General features: G+C 48.0%; 2 protein-coding genes across 5 annotated transcripts; both read right to left on the bottom strand.

Annotated features, from left to right (window-relative positions):
- Positions 1 to 141: 141 nt before the first annotated feature.
- On the bottom strand, positions 142 to 6,233 carry scaf11 (SR-related CTD-associated factor 11). Of its 3 annotated transcripts, none has more exons than XM_088367441.1 (14): positions 6,015 to 6,233; positions 5,181 to 5,373; positions 5,022 to 5,099; positions 4,847 to 4,926; positions 4,715 to 4,773; positions 4,602 to 4,639; positions 4,454 to 4,524; positions 4,211 to 4,330; positions 4,010 to 4,104; positions 1,732 to 3,636; positions 1,300 to 1,634; positions 1,078 to 1,230; positions 878 to 988; positions 142 to 806 (listed from the first exon to the last, which is right to left on the bottom strand). In XM_088367441.1, the coding sequence occupies exons 2-14, from the start codon at positions 5,343 to 5,345 to the stop codon at positions 711 to 713; spliced, it is 3,306 nt and encodes a 1,101-aa protein (XP_088223567.1). In that variant the 5' UTR covers positions 5,346 to 5,373; positions 6,015 to 6,233; the 3' UTR covers positions 142 to 710. The 3 variants fall into 3 exon arrangements, with proteins under 3 accessions (XP_088223567.1, XP_088223564.1, XP_088223566.1); XM_088367438.1 differs by having other exon boundaries at positions 878 to 997; positions 6,015 to 6,232; XM_088367440.1 differs by having other exon boundaries at positions 878 to 997; positions 5,181 to 5,370; positions 6,015 to 6,232.
- A 494-nt stretch (positions 6,234 to 6,727) lies between these two features.
- On the bottom strand, positions 6,728 to 21,918 carry arid2 (AT-rich interaction domain 2). Of its 2 annotated transcripts, XM_088367105.1 has the most exons (22): positions 21,612 to 21,918; positions 21,284 to 21,469; positions 21,074 to 21,167; positions 20,092 to 20,189; positions 15,745 to 15,878; positions 14,614 to 14,832; positions 14,480 to 14,547; positions 14,340 to 14,409; positions 13,993 to 14,243; positions 13,486 to 13,582; positions 13,194 to 13,403; positions 12,970 to 13,134; positions 12,413 to 12,491; positions 12,193 to 12,327; positions 11,911 to 12,107; positions 9,595 to 11,837; positions 9,199 to 9,329; positions 8,985 to 9,123; positions 8,833 to 8,918; positions 8,640 to 8,763; positions 8,483 to 8,574; positions 6,728 to 8,411 (listed from the first exon to the last, which is right to left on the bottom strand). In XM_088367105.1, exons 2-22 carry the CDS (start codon positions 21,373 to 21,375, stop codon positions 8,300 to 8,302), a joined length of 4,836 nt encoding a protein of 1,611 aa, XP_088223231.1. In that variant the 5' UTR covers positions 21,376 to 21,469; positions 21,612 to 21,918; the 3' UTR covers positions 6,728 to 8,299. The 2 variants fall into 2 exon arrangements, with proteins under 2 accessions (XP_088223231.1, XP_088223230.1); XM_088367104.1 differs by having other exon boundaries at positions 21,284 to 21,918.
- Between the last annotated feature and the right edge of the window lie 301 nt (positions 21,919 to 22,219).

Raw genomic sequence — 22,219 nt, 5'->3', positions numbered from 1 at the left:
TATTCCAGGATTAAATAAAAAAATAATTTGGGGCTTTACAAGCAGAACTATTACTTCCACTCGATGACATTTTTGAAATATTTTTAAAATGCATTGAATATTCCACAAGCTTAAAATCAATGGAATGAAAATCACAGCCAATCAGGAAGCAGCTACTTTATTTCACTACTCTCTGAATACTTTGCACATTTCACTTTAGTGCATGAACATTCATTCACACATTCGGGCCGGGTTAATTTCACCTGATTTGTCCGTTCCCGGGACATCCGATTGGCTATCCTGCCACAACCAATCATAATCATAACATCAGGGACTCATCTTTCAATCTATTATAGACTTTTTTTTTTTTAAAAGAACATATTTTGATAGGCTGAGGAATTCCACGACGGGAAACCCCATTGAACCATCCAGAAGATTCTCTCGATAATAGTAGCAGACATTATATTGCATTATTATTTTCGTATTAAACCCCCTCCCCACCCCCAACCCTGCTCCCCCTTACAGTAGTTCTGCAGGTCAGAGTCTCTGGAAAATAAAGGGCTCTTGCATTACAACTTCTGATTGGGTCTTTTTTTTTCTAACAAAATATGAAAATCTATAGAAAAAAAATCTATATAGCTCAATAAAAGATAGAGATATCAAAAAAAGAAATCATGGCTCTCTTGTCGTAGTCGAGGAAATTGCACTTGAGAGTCTTGTGAGGTGCAAATTTATTTTTTGCGCGCGTGCTTGTATTTGTCCACGTAGGCCTTGACCAGGTTGGCCACCTTGCTTGAGTTCACCTCGCCGCTCTTGCTGTGACACACCTGTGGAAAGAAAAGAAGAAATATGAAATGAGATCAAAATAACGTTGCTTCCGGCGAGATCGTTAACACACCTTCTCTACTGCTTTGCGGACGATCTCCTTGTACTCCTCCTTTGTGATTTCCTTCTTTTGGTAATAAGGTTTCATGGCCGTCTTCACTTCGTTGATGGCTTTCTCTTGGATCTGTTGTTTCTTAAGCAAAAACGCAATGGCGTGAAGAGAAATCCACGCCGGAGAATAATCGTCAACACAAAAGGGAGATGTCAAGTCACCTTTTCTTTTTTGGAGCTGTCAGCTTGAGCCTTGTGATGCTGAGCTGGCTGCGTCGTCGACGAAGGTTGCGCCTGGTTTGCGGCTTGTTGGCCAACTTTGGTCGGAGCGGGAAGCAGGCCCGGTTTTCGGAAAGCGCCCATGGTGCTCGCCATCTAGGTTAGAAGAATAGCACTGTCTCAATTTAGGAAAATCGGAGATCGATTGAAAGGTCCTCACGGTACCTGTGATGTTTGCCCATCGGGTTGAGCCGCTGCCGTCTGGCCCCCGTGCTGCATGGGAGGGGGCGGCGGGGGAGGCGGCGGCAGCCCCTGGGTGCCGACAGGGGGCGCCTGCAGGAGCGGCACGGTGGGGTGGAGGTGCACGGGGATGGGAGGGGTCATGGCGTACGGCGCAGAGGGCTGCAGGCTGACCGGGAGGGGGCCGCGCTGGCCCTGCACGGGGAAGTGATGGACATTCAGCTGCGGGGGCGGAGGAGGCGGCGGCGGCATGGCGGTCAGCACGGTGGCCGGGGTGTTGCCCGGTGCGGTCGGAGCTGCGGCTTCACTCTTTGCGGAATCTACAAATAAAAAGTTCAGAGTCATCTCAGTATGTGTGCTGCCATCTAGTGGTGGAAGTGTCTGCCACTTTTCTCACAATATTAAACACAAAAGTACCTGTTGCAGGTTGCTCCTCTTCAGATCGAGTCCATCCTCCAGCTCCTCCTCTTTCCCTCTTGGAATAATAATCCTGAACATCAGCGGGAAGCGTCCGACGCACCGCCCAGCTTGACGCCGACGACCAGCCGGAGCGGTCCAGCATGGAGTCGCCGGCGTCGCTCTCCTGCTTCCGGCGGCCACCCAGGCGATTCTCATTAAAGCGGCTGTAGGCGTCGTTCCCTGAATTGTTGCCCATTCCTGAGCTGTTCCGTGGCGGTCTACGGTTATCGTCATCTTGGTGCGGGTTGTGGATGCCTCGGTTGCCGCCTCCACGGCCGCCGCCGCGTCCCCTCGGCGCGCGATCTTCCCAGCGGGATCCGCCGCCGCCGCCGAGATCCCAGTTCCTGCTCTCAACCTCACGAGTTTTTTCCGTCACCCAATCGGGAGTCTCCGACCAGCCTTGGCGTTCGGGTGATGTTTCTGAAGGGACGCCGTTCTCGAAGCGAGCGGCGCCACCGTGATAGCGTCGTCCCTCGCCGCCGTTGCCCGCCCTCCAGCCGCCCCTTCGCTCTCTCCCCCGAGGAGACTGATCCCTGGACGGCGGCCGCTCGGGACTGTACCCCCGTCTGTGTGACCTCGTTCTGGACGGGGAGCGCGACTTGGATCTGGAGCGACTCCTGGATCGTCGCCTCTTCCTCTCGCGGCTACGCTCCCTCCTGTAGTCCCTCTCCTTGTCTCGCTGGCGGTCTCTTTCTCGGCTGCGGGCTCGGGAGGAGTGGCCGGAGGGCGGACTGGTGGCCCGCTCCCGCGAACGCGAGCGCCTGGACGCCTCTCGTCTGGCGTCCTGCGACCAGGAGGAGGTCGGGGAGTGGAACCGGGAGCGTCGCTGTCTGCCGTTTTTCCTCTCGTGGTTCGAATCTCGCTCCGCTTGGTCTTTGGAACTCTCCTCGGAGGTTTCTTCAGGCGGGTGCTCCATCGGAACAACGTAAGCATCATCTTTGGATGGACCGTCACTTACTGCCTCAACTATTAAAGGCGCTTCCATTTCAGGTGTTGGAGAATCCGCTTGTGCTCCCTGGTCGGTGAGCTTCTCAGCAGGCTTGGAGGCGGGACTTTCATGAGCTTCTCTCTGCGCCACCCCATCATCACTGCTTTTTTCCAACCTTTCTTCATCGGTCTCCATTTTACAGTCCTGTTCAATCACGTCAGTATCGGGAGACGTGAGGTTCTCCAGAGTGTTCTCCAGTTCAGATGGCAGCCATGTGGTGAGCTTCTCATCGCCTGCTGTTGAAATTGACATGACAGTAGGTTCCTCTGCTCGTGTGCTCGGTTTGCCAGAGCGGTCCGACTCGGGGCTTTTTGGAGGCGAGTCCAAAGAACAGGACAAGCGGCTGTTGTCGTCAGGTTGTGGTTTTCCATCGTTGTCCTCCACATTACTGCTTAAAGATTCCGCAGCTTGTTGCCCGTCGAGAGAATCAACGTCAGTGTGGTCTGCATTAGGACTTCGTTCTGCATCAGAGGGATGATCCGAGTCGTTCACCTCGGGCTTCGCTTCTTCGTTCTCCTTCTCCTTGTCACCATCCTCGTCATCCTCGCTGGTGGACTCCTTCTGTCTTGTGGTTTTCCTCTTCCCGCTGGCCTTTCGGTTTGTTACCCGTTTACTCTTCCTTTTAGCTGGCACCTGAGATGTCATTCCAGGCTCGGAGCCCTGGCTGGCAGACGAATCCGAGTCGGACGCACTGGACTGTGGCGGCGACGACGGGTCGCACGCAGAAGACTCCGTCTGGGCTTTGCTGTTACGTCCCGGTGGTCTGGAGGCTATGGACTCAGCTTTTTGGGTGGGCGCGTTGGAGTTGGAAGCTCTCCCGACTTGCTTTTCTCCTCCTTTTGGAGAGGTAATGGCGCAGACCACACCTTGGAAAACTGTAGGAATATAAACGGTGTGAAATCGTGAAAATCGGAAAACAATGGTGCCTTCGGATATAATGTCAATTTATTCCATGACTATGCTAATGTTTGAAATGAATGCAAGAGCCATTTATCTCGTTCAACCTCCGAAAACTCCTGGTATGCAGATCGTGTCCACTAGGGGGCAGTATAATTCAGATATACTGTATGTAAGTTCATAGTTTTTTTTTTAGAGGATTAAAAAGATATGCCTGTGGGCATTATTTTATTGTCTAGACATTTTTTTACAAGCTAAAAAAAATTGACTTAACAGTTCGTATCTCAAAAAGGCACTATTGGACATTTATATAAATTTAAATAAAATATGAATTCTTAAGATCAGCCATACCCAAATGCACAGGCCCGAATGATGACGTGGACGTAATAGGAAATGAACAAAGTTCAAATGAAAATGGACTTCGGTTGCTATCAGCAGGGAGGAACCTGCAGGAAAAGGGAAAAGTATTATCAGCAAGCTCTGATGAGGCTTTTCTGAATTCTGAATTTAATGAAGATAATAATAAAATGAGTATGGCTTCGATTTGATTACCTTGAGGTTCCATTGGCGGTAATGGGGGCAGCAGGAGAGAACCACGGGCACATTTGTACCTGCCGTTTGCACTGTTGAGTTTCACACAATACGTCTTCGGTCACTAGCAAAGGCTCTGTGCTGCAAGAGAAGGATCAGGTTACAATTCATTAATATTTCAAAGTCAAAATATTCTTGTCTTATAGTCGAGAACTCGATCACAAAATACAGAATGTAGGTCATGATAACGGAAGCGTGACTTACATGTCCTGTGTTGACGTTGCTAATGAAAAAAAGTGAGATGATGGCCAAGCATAGTGTTCTGCTCCTTTCACCTGGAAAATAAGATTGTAGGTTTAAAAATGGGGTAAATTAATTAGTAATAAAGAAAGGGGGGGGCATAAGAACTTACCTTTTTTAAGCTTACTGAAGATGTGTCGTCATCATTACCTGGCGGAGCAATTTGCACATTAAATTGAATATTAAAAAATAAATAAATCTTTAAATACTGGACTGACAACGTACATTTCCGTCCTTTTGTTTTCTCTGCCCGTTGCTGTCTGGATCTTTTTCTGAGTTTGCTTCTGGAATTGAGAAAAAAAACTTCCAACATTGTCGAAAATGATTTTGCTGAATGAGATTAAAAATAATACTCACTTGAGACACAATTTATGCCCGCGATTTCTACAGACGCAATTCTCAGCCTCAGGTTCAACGACTTGCCGCCTCACTGGGACCTTCAAAAAACACAAATGACCAATATTAGCTTTGTAAACCATCTCGCAAAATAAAAGGATGGAGTAAATGCGGTGTCAATAATAAATAAACAAACCTGCACACAGCGCATGTTTCCATCCCATCTGTAAACATTCCTGAATGGCCGTCTATCCACTGGACAAGAAGGGACCATCTGCAATTGATGGGAAGACAATCAAAATAAATGAGATTGGCAACCACAAGGCACACGGTAGGTAACGTTATTGAACATCACCTCTGCCCAAGTGAGGAGGCATCCAAGGCAGAAGACATGACAGCAGCTATCCGGCATGGCGACCTCTCCTCCGGCCGGGACGCCTAAGCAGATAGGACATCGCTCGGCCTCCTCGCCATCGCTCCCATCAGGGGGTGACCCCTGACCACCTTCAGTTCCAGTCATGTCCAGCCCTGGGCTGTCCAAATCCCTGCTAGGAGAAACAAAAGAGTAATTTATCAGTCTATATTTAATACGGCATGCAATTGATCTCGAAATGAACTGTCGTTATAATAGATTTATGTAATGTACACATGAGTCTAATAAATAATATTTTTCATGGAAAAGTTGAGTTGAAATAGTCCATATTTGTTGAAGTTGATAATAATACAGGATAAACTCAAATTACTAATCTTGATCACATCAATGAGGCTTCTATGGCAACAACGTAAAACTAATAAGATGGCGTTTGTTCCGCTATTAAAACACTTAAAATTAACGTTACAGTTCATCTTAACGAACGCTTTACTTCAATGCCAATGTAGAAATAACCACATACTTGGTTCTTATTGGTTAGCAAAAGAGCTAATGCTAAGCGTAACCAAAAATAGCTACCAAATAGCTTCATAGCTATTAGCACAGTTAGCAACTCCAGGCTAAATCGCAGTTATTATTAGCCGCTCTTAATACAGTGAAGGTCGTTGGTTGGCTAGGTGGCTAGTAGCGATCTTATCTTAAGTTTATCTCCTCGAGCTAACTAGCCGCTTTGGGATAACAACACAACACCTGCTTACGTCGTTATAAGAAGCTAACACGAGAGGCTAATTAGCAAAGCAGCCACAGTGGCTTACTCACCTCTAAAGTGCCTCCGTGCCTTGTTTTGACGCACCGAAACGCTTCCTCGGTGCAAACTTGTTTTTATTTCCCCCTCAAACAAATGCTAACGAATCGCTAAGCTATTCGTTGAATTTGCTACTTGTTGTTTGAAGCTAAAAAGCAGGCAGAGATTTCACAAAATCTCGGCCACATGTCTCGCGGTGCGGTCCGAAGTTTTTCACGAAGAGAGCTCCCCCAACTGGAGAAAAAAGGCATTACACAGAAAAGATTCATGGATAAAATATAGATAAACAAATAAACGAATGAATGAATGAATAAATAAATATATAAATACATAAATAAATAAATAATTATGTGTGAGTTAGAGTCATCTTTTGACAAAATGTAACTTTATTTAGGTTATAAGTGTTTAATTGTTTTTCCTTCCACTTGATAACTCATTTACACATAAATATAAGTGTTAAATGAGCTTTTGTGTATTTTATTGATTAATCTTAGTATTTAATTTGATCAAATATTTTAAATTGTAATTATGCTCTTTGTATTCATGACAATGCAAGAATTGGACCGTGAAGTCATTACAGGGACAATGGGAAAGAAAATCACGTGTTAGGAGTTAAATAATCTATTTTTAAATTTAAAAACAAATTTTCCGAGTAGTTGTAATGCACTGTAGTACATTTTTCATTGCAAAAAATGTATAATTCATCCCAGAAGAAAAGAGCAGAAAATGCAAAATGTTCAGTGTTTTTATTTAAAAACTATAAACAGTCACCAAAGTAAATAAAGCCAATCTCTAACAGACTGTTAGGTCTATTTTTAGTCACACATCCTACAGACACGGCAGAAATGAGGATAGTTGGGTCGTGCCCCCCCACCCCCCCACCCCGCTCAGATGCTAATAGGACAGGCAGTCGTAAATGGTACACAACACACGGTAGAGAGGACAGTCTTGAGGACGTGAGCCGGAATGTGGCATGGTATTAAGAATGAAAAAATAGTACAATAAAACTCCACACTATATTAAGATAGAAAAAAGTAGTGAAGAAAATATTATACCTGCACGTAAAGCAAAGAACACAGGAGAAAACCTGTATAAAAACTCCATGTATTTAAACCAATTTACAAATACAAAAAAATTTTGGTACGCGCACTGTGCCCGTACAATGACAAAACGCTTACAGTGGATAGATATATGTCATTTTTTGTGTGTGTTTGTGTGTATGCGTGCATTGCGGGGGTCAGGTTGTGAGGAAACAGAAAGGGGAAAATACCTTCAATATTTTTTTTTCTTCTACAAAATGACATGATATATTATTCCATACTCTTTCAGCCAGCAAAATGAGTTCTACAAGGTATTATAATACAAAATGTCACAGTTCCACAAAAAACTGTTTTTCCCCCTCTCCCTAGGCTTTACAGCATCAGTACCTTTGCAGAAGTATTTACAAGGTTTTAAGTACATTCATACACTGCTGAGTATAGAATCACATTAGATACAAGTGACCAGGGATCATAAAAAAATGCAAACAAAAAAAAAAAACATACTACTTTATTTAATCCTACCAAAAGTAATGCTTCTATTAACACCACAGAGCAAGTTCTCCAGTGGCTGCATCATCATGAGAGAGGATCTTCTTTATATATATTCACAAGATATTTACAAGATTTTTTTTTTCATTAATTGTAATGTCATGTCATTTATTTCAATAATAAATAGGTGAAAATATATCGACTCAAGTAAGAAAACCAAGCTACCAAGTTCCAAAGGAAAAACAAAAGAAGTCTGCGCTAGTTGCCTGTCGAGTCCTCCAATCCCTAACCCTGTGGAACGCCTTCCGAACCCCGCCCCCTCGAAATAAAAACGGGTGGTCTTCATTCAGTCGGAATTCGCTCGTCAGTTCGTGGGGCGAAAACAAAAGAATCGACAAAATGTGCTCGTGTTTGGTGCTCATTTTTTTTTTCGGGGGGGAGGAGGAGGCGGGTCGTCGGCGGAGTCCCTCGGGGGAAGCGGTCGGAAAAAGCTCCCTGTGATGGGCAGCTGGTGGAAGACCCCGTGGCAGTTTGTTGAGTGTGTGGACGAGGGTACGTGGTGGGCTTTCAAACACAGGTTGAAGGAGCTGCGGGGGGGGGAGAAAGGGGGCGGAGCTGGGCAGCAGGCGGAGGTTCTTCAGTCCCGATTCCTGCGCTTCCGCTTCCTCCCAGACTCGCTACAGCTCACCGGCGGCGTCTTTCCTCCTCTCGCCTCGGTGGGCGCGTGAGGATGACGGAGGAGTTTCTAGAGGTTGTCCTTTTGGCGTTAGTTAGGCCTGGAGCGAACGTGTCAGTTCATAAAGGCATTTGGCGAGCGTGGTGGAAACCTCCATGTTACTTAGTGCCAGCACGGAGAGGTGCGCCTCGTGCTTCTTTACCAGCCTGAAAATTCGGGATTATTGTCAGATTATCGCAGAGAAAAAGATTTTTTTTTTTATCTCCTCCATACTTACATGCGACCACAGTCCGAGTGCTTGGCGATGTTCTTTAACGTTAAGGCAGCAGTTAGTCGTATGTGTTTGGTAACTGGTCCCTCCTTCTCGTCCTATTGAGGGCAGAAGAACGTTTGAAATCATCGCTTCTTTCCCAAAGTTTGCTCAAGATGCTCACCGTGAAGTCCCTGAAGACCAAATTTCGAGAACCTCGACGGAGGGCCATGAGAGCTGCGCTGGGATGATTGACGATTGCTTTCGGCGGTCGTGCCGCCGGAGTACTGCCTGCCGCCGGCGGCGTCCTTTCGAAGCACACGTTTACAAATTAGGGCTGAAAATAATTCTCATCGGCCGTTAAAAATGACACGTACTGGGAAGAAGTTGGGTTGGGGCTCTGCGCTTGCTGCTCCTCCAGTTTGAGTGCAGCTAGCAAAGCTTCCCGAGAACAGTGTTTATCCTGAACGTGAGTTAACAGAGTGTAAGTTCCCGAAACAAATACCAGGATGCGATTCGGCGCTGGTACCTGTAGATGCGTGATGAACGACAGTCTCTGTCGCGGGAAAGGATCACATCCTTCCCACTGACATTGGCCGGCGTACACGTCCTTTCCGCCATGTTGCGTCGCGGCGTGGTAGAACACTTGGGATGGAGTCTCGAACCACCTACGAGTGGAAACGACATCATGAACAAGAACATTTTGGAAGCAACGTGAAGGAAAGAGGGATCGCCCATCTTACCGTTTACAGGATTGCCAAAGACATTTGAAGTTCTGCCCCGGTTTCCTGCTTGGCTCGGGCGGCACCGTGGGGGCTTGCTGGGGGGCGTTGCTGTCTGCCGGTTGGATGGCGGGGGGCGGAGACGGGGTAAGCTATAGAAGAGATGAGAATGGTCAAAATACATCTAGAGCTATACCGTAACTTTTTTAAAGATGCCATCCGAGGGTTTTGTATGCTGAGATGTAACCGAAGCGCTCCCTGGAGGCTTAAGTTGTTCTCTCGGCAGCTTTGTTGTAAGGAGGTTTGTATCAGTGAGAGCCAAATGGTCTGAACTGGCCGCATCTTCTTAACCTCCACGTCGTAGCGACGATTGAAAAACACACTCCGATGATAAATAATAGCGGCAACGTGACTCACTGTTGTGCCAGCTGCCTGTGTGGGCGAGCAGTTCCTCTGCTGACTGGCGTTCTCTATTGCTACTTTGGCTACGGTGCTTGGGTCGGTTCCCGCCGGCACGGCCACCATGGTGGAGCTGCTGCCCGCGTTGTTGGGGTCGCTGATGGTGATTATCCGCACACCCACTTTGTTGGGGATCCCCGAGGACGCGGCGGCCGCCGCGCGGTCCTCGCTCTCGGCCGGCCTCTTGACGCCCCGGGCGTCCGAGGCGACGCCGTTTGCAGGGAGGGCCGACGTGCTCTGGGTGGGGGTGGAATTGGGGAGCAGTTGCTGCCTTAGCGCGGGCACGGCGTGGCCAGGCCCTAAAGGTCCGTTTGTTAATTCCGAGGGCGGCCTGGGCCCGATCGCCTGAGGTCCATTGGCCAGGCGCTCTGCCTGCTGGGCTTTGGCAGTGTCCTGCTGGAGGGGAGGACTGGGAGCAGGGGGACTCTTCTCGGCGGGGCCCACATCCCCGTTCCCCAAGTACTGCTTGGAAGCAATGTGATTTGGAATGTTTTTGCTAATGACGCCGCCTTCGCCCCGGTCCACGTCGCACACCCCGTTGACCAGCGTCCTTTTAGGATCGGGGTTGCCCTCTGGGGCGGCGTCGGGGCCGGGGGAGAGGGCCTGCTTCCCATTGGCGGGGGAACTCTCCGCTGCCGGACCGTTTAGCGTCCCCTGACTGTTCCCTGAGTGGTATGGAGGTAGACTAGACTCCATGCACTTGCGACCGTTTAGCAGCTTGGCGCCGACCCCGACGTCCCCGTTACTGGTTTTCCCATTAGCGGAGTCTCCGTCGGGCATGGAGGAGTTCTCCATCACCTCGATTTTCCGCTCGTGAATGTGCAAGCCAGTGGCGTCCTTGGCCTCCTCCTCTTTTTGACAAATGATCTTGTCGCCTCTGAGCGGAGCCGGCGGAGGAACGGCGGGAGCTTGCTGGGACGCCGTCCCTGTCGAGAACGGCGGCGACGGGACGCTCGGGGCCACGGCGCCGTGGCTGACGGCGGCCACGGTGTTAAAGCCAGTGTTCGGGACCACAGTAAAAGTGACTTGTCCAGTCGCCATGGGGGCCTGGATGATTGCGGCCGGACTACTCGTCGAGATGATCTGGCCAGGCAAGAGCTGGACCTGACTGGGAACCAGCTGCACGTTCAGTTGCTGCGGCTGGGGAGGGGGCACCTGGGGGTTGTAGGCCGTCTGGTAGATGACCTGCGAACTGGTGCTGTTGGGAGGGGGCACCTGCGGCGCGGGAAGGATGAGCTTTCCGCCCGGCGTGGAAGGCCCTCGCTTTGGAAGCAGAAGCTGTTTGATCAAGCTGGACTCGGAGGAGGTAGGCTGCGAGGGAGGAGCTTGCGGAATCATTTGCTGATGTCGTTTGATGGACAGTGCGTGGCTGACTGTTTGGTTGGGATGGACTTGGGGGTTCGCGGGAGCCGGGCACGGGTTGGAAGGGGCGCCGGACTGCCCGGCTATTTGAATGGACTGGGCGCCGGGAATGGCGGCGGGGTTGGCGAGAACAATTTGGTGTATGGCCGGGGTGTAGGCTTGGCTTGGTTGAGGACCGGGACCGACTATGACCACACTCTGCGCCTGTGTCTGAGGCTGCTGGTTGGCTATCGTGGCTGCTGGCCCAGTGGACTGGCTTGGCGCTGGTTTGGGGGCGATATTCTGAAATGTGACACGTGAGCTCGTGGAAGCCGCCGGATTACTTGACGCCACTTGGATGGAAGAGGTGGTTGCGGATGAAGACGCCCCGCATTGAGGGTCTACGTGGGGCGAGGCTCCCTGTGACGTGGGCAGAGGTGGCGTCAGGGCGAGGGGCGGGTGCTGGGAAATTGGGGGGCAGACGCCTTGCACCCTCGCCGTGAGTATGTGACCTTGGGGTACCTGTTGAAAAAGCGTGACTGGCGTCCCGGTGGGGAGCATGGGGGAGTGCTGCTGAAGCGCAGGTGAAGCGACGACGTTTTGCGGGCTGTGGTTCTGGGAAGCCGGTGCAGATGTCGGAATCTGGACAACTGGCCCGGACCGGACTTGCTGCTGCTGCGCTACTGCCTGAGTGTTTGGTGGTAACTGCAGAGGCACGTGCGGGGCCACCGGATGATGGGGAACAGCTGGGTGACTTGCACTGGGGGTCTCCTTCGCAATGGCGGTCCCAGACGGCGTCGCGCCACCTACGCTCGGGCCTGGCGGCCGGCCAAGCTGTGGTGGATTCCCAGGAGGTGTCCCTAACACAAAACATAAACTAGTTAGTTTTTCCTCATTTTCTTTCCTACTGTTATCAACTAAATGAAGTTCTACCTGGAGGTGGCGCCTGGGGGTCGGCAGGGGGTTCACTCCGAACTGCAGGAGAGGGCGCTCCACCTGCCGCCTGCTGGTAGTACAGCTGGACGGGCAGCGGTATTGACCTCCGCCTTATCCCCACCAGGAGGATGTGAACCGGCCCGTTGGATTTGGACTCGTCTTGCCGCCGCATCGTGTGATTGGGGAACACCGTCCTGTAACGGGCAAGGGAAAAAACTATGTGGAACATTTCACTCTTTTTTTTTTCCTCCTCATCTTAAGGCAGTAAATAAGACTGACCGCAGACATTTGAGGAAGCCAGCGGAATTCAAGATGTTACTTCGACCCATTTTGCTGCACGTGGAAAGGTACTCCGAGTACATATCTGACCTTGACACCGAGCCTTCAGTGTTTATCTCAAAGTGTGCATTTAGCCTGTTAAAAAAAAAAAAAAGAGTTCACAATTTGGGCTTAAAAAAAAAAACAATTATTATAAACAGTAATTGTAAAGATGACTTACCATTGCAATGTAAATTTCTCTCCATCGAGTTCAACTATGCCAGGTGGTGTCTGTGTGGACTGAACCGGAGCCCGTGCGGCTGAAGAGAAGAAAAACAAAGCGGTACAAATGTTTACGTTAGAATTATAAAATGTATTGTCGGTGTGCTGATTCGGTTAAACTACAAAAAATTTGATTTCCCAAATCTGTCCACTAGATGTCACATAAACGAATGATTAGTTTGTGCCGCAACCAAGTTGTTCTTTTTATGAGTCGCCAGCAAACTTGGCAAACGGTGCAAAAAATTATTTATGGGAGAAAAAAAAAAAAACAGTACAACAGTCAACTCCTTGATAAACTGGAAGGAATTCAATCTGCATGACTTTGAAATCAGATTATCACAAATCTCATCAAGCTCCGCCATAAAAAAAATAAAAAGCTTTTTTAATTATTGCGCACCGAAATTCCTCTAACATGCCGGCATCTGGACTTTAATGAGTAACAGTCAAATAAATAGTCCATATTTTACGTGTATTTGATTTGAACTGTCATGGTTGGTGTGTGTGAAGGACACTCACTCGTGGCTGTGGCTCCTTGCGCCGCCGCAGGTACCTGCTCGACCAGCTGCGGTCGAACTTCGGTAGCCTGTTCTGTATTGGCCTGATGCTCGATTAACCGCACCGCCGTTAGGGCATCGGGTCCAAACGTATGAAGGTCCACAGAGACTAACCTCACCAGCAGGTCTGCGAAGAGAAAAAACGAGTTATATTTCGAATTTTTCCGCCGTCATCCGCTGCCTTACCTATGCTACGGTCCACAGAGGCGATCTTGCTACAGGGAACCTCCCCAAGCTGAGCCAACAGGTAGAGCACCTCCAACGAGGCCATGAGGAGCATGAGGTCAGGCAGGGTGAGGAGCACCATTACCTCCCTGTACGAGTCCTGGTCCACATACTCACAGATGAGCACGCCGTTGTCCTCCGCTTTGCTCAGGTTGCCCAGGATCTCCATGGCTACACGACAAAAACAAGGAGACCACATTCCATACAAGATGTTTATAATAATAGATTTATTATAGAAGAGCAAAAGCCGCACCTCTCATTTTGAGGAACCTGTCTCTGGACATTAAGCATTTGGTGATGGTGTGAAAGATCAAATGGGTCATCCGAAAGTCAACTGGGTCGAGCTGGAGCTGCGAGAACAAAAAAATTCAACAAGAGTTCTTGAATGAGCATTCCGATGAAGACGCAAAGTCAAGTTTAACAGAGATTGGGGAGAAAAAAAAAATATTTTCCATTTGCTTTCATTAGCATTCATTGACGCTCGATGTCGTCTCGAACAAATGAGCAGCGTGCTTTTAAAAGCGGATGCGGAAAGTGCCCCTCGAGTTCCTGGAGACAAAGCTCTAACTGATTGCATCCAGGGCTCTTTGCATACATTTTCTAGAAATAGCACTTTGATGAGGAGTTCGTTCCCCGCACAGCAGTAAATTAACATACATAAATCATTCACTAAAGCTCCGGGAAGGTGTCGAAATAATACTTTGGGGTGATGCGTGAACGTTTCTGCTCGACCGCGTACGAGAATAACGAATCGGCTCACCTCGGCGGCCACGTTGCCCAACGTGTCCAGGCCGAGTTGCCGGAGCGAGATGAGGTTACAGTGGGCGCAGAGTAAAAGGAAGCGCAGGCACGTTCGGTTGGCCGCCAGCAGCTTCACGTTGGCCTCCTCGAAGGAGAGGTTTCGCAGGATGACGGCCACCTGCAGCACCCGCTGGGCCTCCATGTCGCCGATGCCCAGGTTCCGCGGCGGGTGGAAGAGACTCTGCCAACGCTCCGCCACTGATGTACCATCTGAACAAAAGGGGCAGGAAATGTTGCCATGGTTACGCTTTCAAAATATAATTCCACCCGATTAATCGACTCTAAAAATACTTTTTTTTTCTTTACCTTGTGCTGTACTGCTCTTGTCCCAGATCAGCTCCCTGACTTCGGCATCCTGCACCACCTCTTTCCAAAACTGAAAAAAAAGAGTTAGTAAAATTGTGTGGATTCTTTTTTAAAAATGATTAAACATGCCGAATCATTACCCTGATAAAATCCCGGGACGTTTTCGCTTTCCAGTCGGTACCAAAAACCCCGGAGAAGCTGCCTAGCGCTACAAAAAGAGAGCAGGAGGTGAACACAATTTATTTCTCCACCTCCGAGCGAGTTGCTGACGTACAGTCGTCGAAGACGCCAGTGTGGGCCAGTAGCAACGTGACCAATTTGGGGTCCTTGTCCAGCTGCATGGCGTGCTTGCTCTCGTTGGAGAGCAGAGTGCAAACGTTGACGGCAAAGTCCACCTCGTTGGGCAGGCCCGAGAGGAGAGACAGCACCAGTTTGTTGTAGTCGCACGGCGGGATAAATTCAGTAGACAGCCCGTAGCTTTGGCGAAGATAGTCTGAGGAGAAAAGTTTCGATTTAATATTCCCCTTTCAACAACAACAAAAAATAAGTTTTAACCTTGTTCACAGCAAGTTTCGGCAAACAAAATGCAGTCAAGCCTCCCCCCCGTTATTTTTTTTTCTTCAAGCCGCAGAGGACATCTAAAGGATCGAGTCGACTTTGTGCATTTACATATTATCAACAGAGGGCGAGATTTTATCTGGTTATTATTTCGCCGCCTCGGCTTCAAAGAAAGCCTTTTTCTTGATTTACATTCGAGCAAACGTGCCAGGGATGGTAATCGTTGGCGCGGGGGGAAAAAAAAAAAATACTTTGATTGAGAGGAGCTGAATGGAAGGCAGACTAACTGTTAATGTAAATCATCGGAGTTCTTTTTACGGTTACAAGCGCTCCATTCAATTTTTTGCGACTTGCCGTTTCGACCCCTGAACACCTGCATCGGGGTCGGGACAAAAGAGGGACTGTACGACAAGGTTCGTGCAAAGCTGCCGCGGGGGCTACGACCAAAATAGAAATCTGTTTGTGTGACTGTCATTCGCGGTTTAACGCAATGGCGGCGAAAAAAAAAAAAAAAAAAAGTGGGCCAACTGTCACAATGACATCTGACACCTCTTTATTTAAGAACACCTGGAGGAGAAAAAAAAAAAAAGACATTGCTGTGTAGAAATTAAAATCTGGATGGCCGTTAGAAATATTTTTTCAGTTGCATCTTTTTCCCTGCTTCTGAGAGAAAAAAAAAGTGAGGATTAACCTTTTTTTTTTAAATTTGTTCACACACAAATGAGATTTTTAATCCAGCTACTTGATGCATAAAATATCACGCTAGCCCAGTGATGGACGCTAAGCTCGATTTAGCTTGCTAAGCATGGAAAAGGGGAAAACCCTTTTGAGAGGGTGTCGGGCTTACCTGAGACAACATGTTGCTGGTAGTTGTAAGACGTGGGAATGGCGCCAACTGGAAGAAAGGTCTTGGTGTTCCCCGGCTGCGCTTCCTCATCGTCCTCGCCAAAGTGGTGGACCCGCTCATACTTTTCCAAGTATCTGCGCACAAAAAAGAAAGTGGTGAGAGAAGGGTACCCTGTTGCACTCCGAGCCTGAGTGGCTAAGGGAGGGAGAAAAAAATTAGAATAAATAAGATAAAAAAAATTCTAATAATAAAAAAATAATAATAGATAGAACCTAACCTGGACAGGATTTTTTTTTTTAAAAAATTGAATATCCACACCCAACAAAATTATTAATTATTTAAACTAGCTCTGATTTGCAGTCTTTTAAAAGTTTACTATGACAAAATTTCACCAAACAAGTGTAAACATAAATCACAAAGTCATAAATCAGATTACACACAAACAAATCTGTGGCTTTATCACTTCAACATTTCATAAAACAATCTGCAAACATGGACAGTCCTGAAATGAGACACTGGATAAATAAATGAATAAATCTCAACACCCTTTGCAATTTCACGCAAGAAATGCAATTTCCAAACTTGGCGAACACGAGCAATGAAGTCCCTCCTTCCCCGGCGATAAGGCAACATGTTTTGGGTCATAGCGAGCGGCACGAAATACCTCCACGGCGAGCGTGTGGCCGTGAGTCACCGAGCGAGCCAGCCGGCGGCTGTTAGTGAATGAAGCCCTCGCTTGTTCATCACGGTGGAGGTAATCCCCCGTCCGCTGGCTGCCGGGTGACACGCTCGGCTATAAATACACGGCCGCTCGTGGAGAGGACGGAGGGAGGGAGGGAGGGAGGGAACGAGGCGAGCGGGAGAGATAGGGCCCCGGCTCCTCGATGCAACGTCATCAACCGCTGTCTGGCCAAAAGCAGATAATGACTATACATGGGTGGGAGCCTTTTTTTTTTTTTTTTTTAGCGAGAGGGGCTCTAGTGCATTCATGACAGAAAAAAAAAAAATCATTGAGTCCAAGCTGACAAATTTTTAGGTGTTTGATGTGCACACCACATTTTGGTTGAAGGTACCAGTCCACTGATTTGAAGGATTTAGGGTGAAGGGTCAAAAACAGGAAACTTCGCACCCTGCTCCTGATCAAAGAGGCTAACAGGAAGCTTGGCCGAGAGACTGAAGATCGTATCGCCTCGATTCCGTCAGAGAGGTGTGCATCGAGACTCTTAAACTATTTGGTGGTATCGTCTCAAGTGGCGCAGTGGGGGGGGGCACACAAACCCTCCCACCACCTGGTTGCACATCAGCATCACAATACTATTTTTTAAACTAGGATTTCTGTAAAAATCACCTGCTTTGTTTTTCCTGCCCAAAAAAATTCAAATAACCAAAACAAAGTCTGGGTTTGATTGCCCTATTGCCCCTGGTGTGTTTGGGTGCACTGCCCCCTGCTGGAAGTGATGACGCAAGATAAAAAAAAAAAAAAAAACTCTTCTTGGCAATAATCCCAGTATGAGCTTCAAGCGTAACATTTTCAAATATAGATGATTGACAGCCAAGAGTCAAACTGGAAAGACACTATTTGGCACGGCCGTAATCCATCTGAAAATAAAAAAACATTCCTCCAAGGACTCAAAGAGTGATGCTCGAAATGCAGCCCCCACGGCTTCTACTCATAATGTATGACAGGAGTGTAACACATGGAAAGGTCAACACAATAATACCGTTCAAATTTTTTACAGCTGCAAACATCTGCATCGGAGCGAGCAGCAGCTTCGTGCATCTAAAAAGGCTTTTCGAAATGATGCCAGTTCCTCTGCAGCACTGAGGAAGGAACAGTGATTGTTGTCAGAGAGAGAGAGAGGGGGGGGTCTTTTTTTTTTTAGAGCCTAAAGCTGGAGCATGTTGTCAGACATAAGAGCAAACGCTGACAAATGCCTTTTCTAAAAATGCTCCTTTGCCAGTCAGATTTGAAACCAGGCTGAACCACAACAGAGCTGACCTTCTCCTTGACAGCGTGGCTGTTCCACCACAGCGCTTTTCCGCCATCGAATTTATTGCGATTGTTTATTAAAAGCTCCGAACAAAAACTCTCCGCCGATGATTTGTGATTTTAGCCGTAGCAACAAAACGCGGCAACCCGAGCTCCGCTGTCGAGTTCAAGGCAGATGCGTCAATCTTCCGGCCGGGCGAGGAGACGAGAAGAAGAGATGAGACTGTCAGCGGTGGCTGACACCGCCGGCGGGCAGGTCAAAATACAAAAGTCTTAAAAGCCCTCGGGTTGTCCGTGATGGATCGCTCTCCAGCTCCACTCGCCGGACGGGGTCTGGTCTTTATCCAGAACTGGTCTACCTACATTCTGAGGCGATGGACTTAAAAAAAGTGATGCAAGATGGTTCAAAGGCTGATGCAAACTCCTTTTCTCCCCCCAAAAAAATCATGCGGTGCATTTTAAGGGCTTCTCCACTGAGAAAAAAAAAAAGATTGTCCCATATTCCTCACAAGCTCCTTCAGACATGTGAGATCATTACATAAGAAAAAGGCCGAACAATGGACATGTTTAAGCTAGCAACAGAGCGAGCGGTTCCTCGAAGTCGGTCGCTGCCCTCTGGGCGCTCTCGCCGAGGAAGCGGCGGCGAGAGCAAACTGAGGTTACGCTCGCGCCACCTGACTTGTCAAGTTTACATTTAGGAGACACCACAAGCTCCTTCCCCCCCCCCCGACATGTTTTATTAATTCTCTCGCGAAGGTGTGTCTAGATGATTGAGGGGAGGTTTTGCTAAAAATCTGGACGCCAGGGTGGGGAACTTGCTTGAATCTCCTTCCAAAAAAAAAAATATAATCATGCGAAAAGAATTACCGAGGACATGTGAACTGAAATATGTCCATAACAGTTTTAGCCAAAGCCATCAAACCAAATCAGTTCTCAGAGTGGTGAGCTACTCTGCAGCTGCTGCAGGGTAAAAAAAAAAATCACAGGGGAGAGAACAGATTGGTCCAAATAAAACCAGCGTATAGCAGAGTTTGCATTTGCAATGTTATACAGTAATACTTTTAAAAACAGAATCATTAAAAAATCATGGCTTGCGTTTATTCTGCCGCAGCTTGGATGAGGTTTTTATTAGACCTTTAAAACAAGCAGCTCTGGTGGGAAATTTTATTCTGGAAGGGGGGTGGGGGGGTGTTCCCATATCGCTCTTCTGTCTCTTGCTCTTTAATTTGGATGATGAACCCGAAACGACCCCGTCCGATAAAACGCCAGCGTATGATTTTTTTTTTAGATAGAAAATACTTTCCATCCTTTTTGATGCTGGCAAACCAACACAAAAAACTTCCTGTGGGCCGACCTCCGACCTGGACGAAGGGAAACCTTCACCCCGCGCCGATTACATTTAAAATAAGGTAAGAGGAAAATATAATTTCCCCTTTCATCCAATAAGCGATTTCACGCAGTCAGCAAAAACGCGGCGGCGGCGCTCGCCTGTGACATCCACCGCGGCAAACTTCCTTTTGATAAAAATCAACAAATTAGTTCCAACGGCTGTTGTGACACGCAGAGTGATATATTCTGCACGCCGCCTCCCCTCAGCTGTCAGCCTGCGTTTGCTGCTCCCTATTTCACCAGCACCACCGAGCATTTCAGAACCCACATCATTTGGGAAATGACTTTACTCCCAGCCAAGTTTTGTTTAAAATCAGTCTTTTAAAAAACCGCCGGAACTCCGCGCCGGATCCGTTCAGCAGAAATTGGAATTCTGCATATTTACCGAGCCTACGAGTTCAACAGCTTCCCACAAGAGGCTGGCGAGTAGCACAACAGAAAGTCTTGTCATCCGCCTTTCTGCCAAGTTATATGTTCTGCTCTTCACCCCCCAAAAAAGACGTTTGTCTCGGCTGTAAAAACTGATGGGGATCCATCTGTGGCGCTTAAAAGGAACTGAGAGCATCTACCGCAAAACGAGGGGGGGGGGAGCTGTCAGCTTGGCCACCTTAGCAGCGTAGAAATTCTCACAAAAGTGGATTTTCTAGCAAACCGCCGCTTACGACAGGAACTAACACTAGATATGACGAAAGCTCAAGATGCTCCGAAGAGCCAGCCTCCCCATCACTTGCAGCTGACTCGCCCCGCTGCAGCTTGAAACCAAAATAGCGAAAAAAGGCCCACATTATAAAGGGAATCCAAAACTCTGCATGCATTATTCTTCTCCCCCCCAAAAGGTTCCGTGAAGTCCCAACACAAAGTCACCACTTCCAAACAAATGGAGGAGAAGAAAAGCGCCTGTTGATTGCATCCTAACACTTGTAAACACTTCCCACATGCTGCCTAGGAGGCACAGAGTTGCTACTCACCGAAGGTAGTACTGTTTTAAAGCGAATGCAGCGTTGGAGCAACTCCTTGGAAAATTAAACTCTTCCCCGAGTTCATTCCATTGGTTTTTGTCAGACACCTGCAAACGAGAGAAAAATGAGATGTTAGAAGAAAGCAAAATATAATAAAAGCAATTGCAGAGAGCGGCAACATTGGAACCATCTGGTTTTCTATCTACAGGTTTTCCCCCTCCCTATAAGTAATGTTGAAAATCAATAACCTTGTAAAATACGATTTAACCTACTCGTAAATAACGACGCGAATAAACACACGAGGATGCCGCAAATGTGTGTAATGCGACGCATTTATTTACATTTGACACGTTAGTGTGTGTACAAGTGTTGGAAGACTTAACGTTTTCAGTTGAAGCTAGTTAGCAACACGGCTAACAGGCTAAGTTGACTTTTCCCACGCTAGCTTGACACGAAAACGACGCTAAACTCCCAACAAACTGTGCTCACGGAGAGGGAGAATGCATTCGTTGTCGGTAAGGCGTTTATTCGGGGTTCGGTGCGGTGCCGTTGACAGTATTCACTACGCGGGCCTACGAGGCCTGTATTTTGCGAGCAGCCATGAAGCCGAGGAAAATGGCGAGGAAAGAGAGAAGGCTTTCCCCGGCTAGTGAAGCGCCGAGCAGGCGGACCGGCAACACGGTTCGGCCCTCCGTGGGCTTTTCCGAGTGGCGATAATCGATGTTAAACGTGCCCGCTAATTTTGAGTGGCTCCAGAGTGCGCTCTGGCTCGCAGCGCTCGCCACTCAATGGAAAGCGCACAACAACACAAGGCAGCACATTGCAATAGATGGCAAACTAGCACAAGGCCAACACCGATCCACTATCGGGCTGTCTGCTTTTCAGGGGGGGATCCACTCGTCCCAAGCTGCCCCCCACACGGGAGTCGCAGAGCGGTCCACAAGCCGCACGGAGCGGGTTGAAAAATATCCACTTTGGCTTCCCCACTCACCTTAGCAAATCCACCTAAAGAGACGACTCTGTAATAGAGAGCGGTCAGATCCAGCTCTTTTCCACCCACGATAGGAATCTTCTTGAACGGCGATCTGAGGAGATAAATGAGCACAAATGTCTCTCAATAACACTTCGGCGCGAGTCAGAGTGCGGTTCGATGTGAACCGAAAGTTGCATTTGGTGTAAATAAAGGCGCCCGAAATCTCACCCTCTGCTTTGGTGAAATTGCCGCAGCTCGTCCAGGAAAGCCTGTCCCTTCCTTCGCTGATCTGGAAGATTTTTCCCCGTCGAATTTGCCATTGTTTTTGCATGCAAAAACGGTTAAAGCCCACTTCGGTTGCTTCCTAAGACACCAACGATCCCATACTCCGCCGGCGCTCAGTCATTCGCGAAGCTGAGTGTTTAAAAAGTTAAAGAAATAGCTGGTAGCAAGAAGAGCGGCAGCTCGCTAATAAAGACTGATGCACACAGCGAGCGAGCCCGATTCAAACCCGGACTAAGTTCCAAACGAACAGTCCCAAATACGAGCGACCTACCGGCGGATTAGGCGCGCCATAGCGGGACGTGTTCGATTAATGCTTTTTGGTCGCGGTTGTATTCGTTTGGAGTGGTTTGACAGTGTGGTACGGACGCGGCTCCGAGGCTATCGCACACACTGTAGAGCGGCAGAGGGATCCTGTTCTCAGACAAAAAGATGAGAAGGCCGCGGAGGCCAGCCTGCCGTGCGTGCAGCGCCCTCTGTGGTCGATCCCCGCACTGCCACCGTCCGTCCAAACCAGAGCGGCTGCTGCTGGAACAATAGACTGTTTTCTTTTTCACAAACCGTCTGACAAATTGTCTGATTAAAAAAAAAAAAAAACGGGTCAGGAGATATTTGGGGGTAGGGTATAGCACTAATTAACGCGGGATCTTATTATTGCAAAAGCCATTATTATGGTGAATATTTTTAGTCAGACACCCTCGGTTCAGATTGAAAACTACAGATAAACTTTACCCTCCCTCCTAAAACATATTGTACTCGTAAACATCATACGGGGAAAAGGATAAGACACTAACAGGAGCTATGAAAAAACTATATTTTTCTTTGAAGATATCCTAATTTGGGAAAAGACTAAAAACTCAAGTGTCAAAAAGTATCATACTT

Source organism: Syngnathus floridae, chromosome 22 (assembly GCF_059516105.1).
Source record: "Syngnathus floridae isolate MCC-2025c chromosome 22, RoL_Sflo_1.0, whole genome shotgun sequence".
Classification (NCBI taxonomy): Eukaryota; Metazoa; Chordata; class Actinopteri; order Syngnathiformes; family Syngnathidae; genus Syngnathus; species Syngnathus floridae.
Note: the sequence above shows the minus strand (reverse complement) of the source record. Positions and strands in the feature narration are given on the sequence as shown.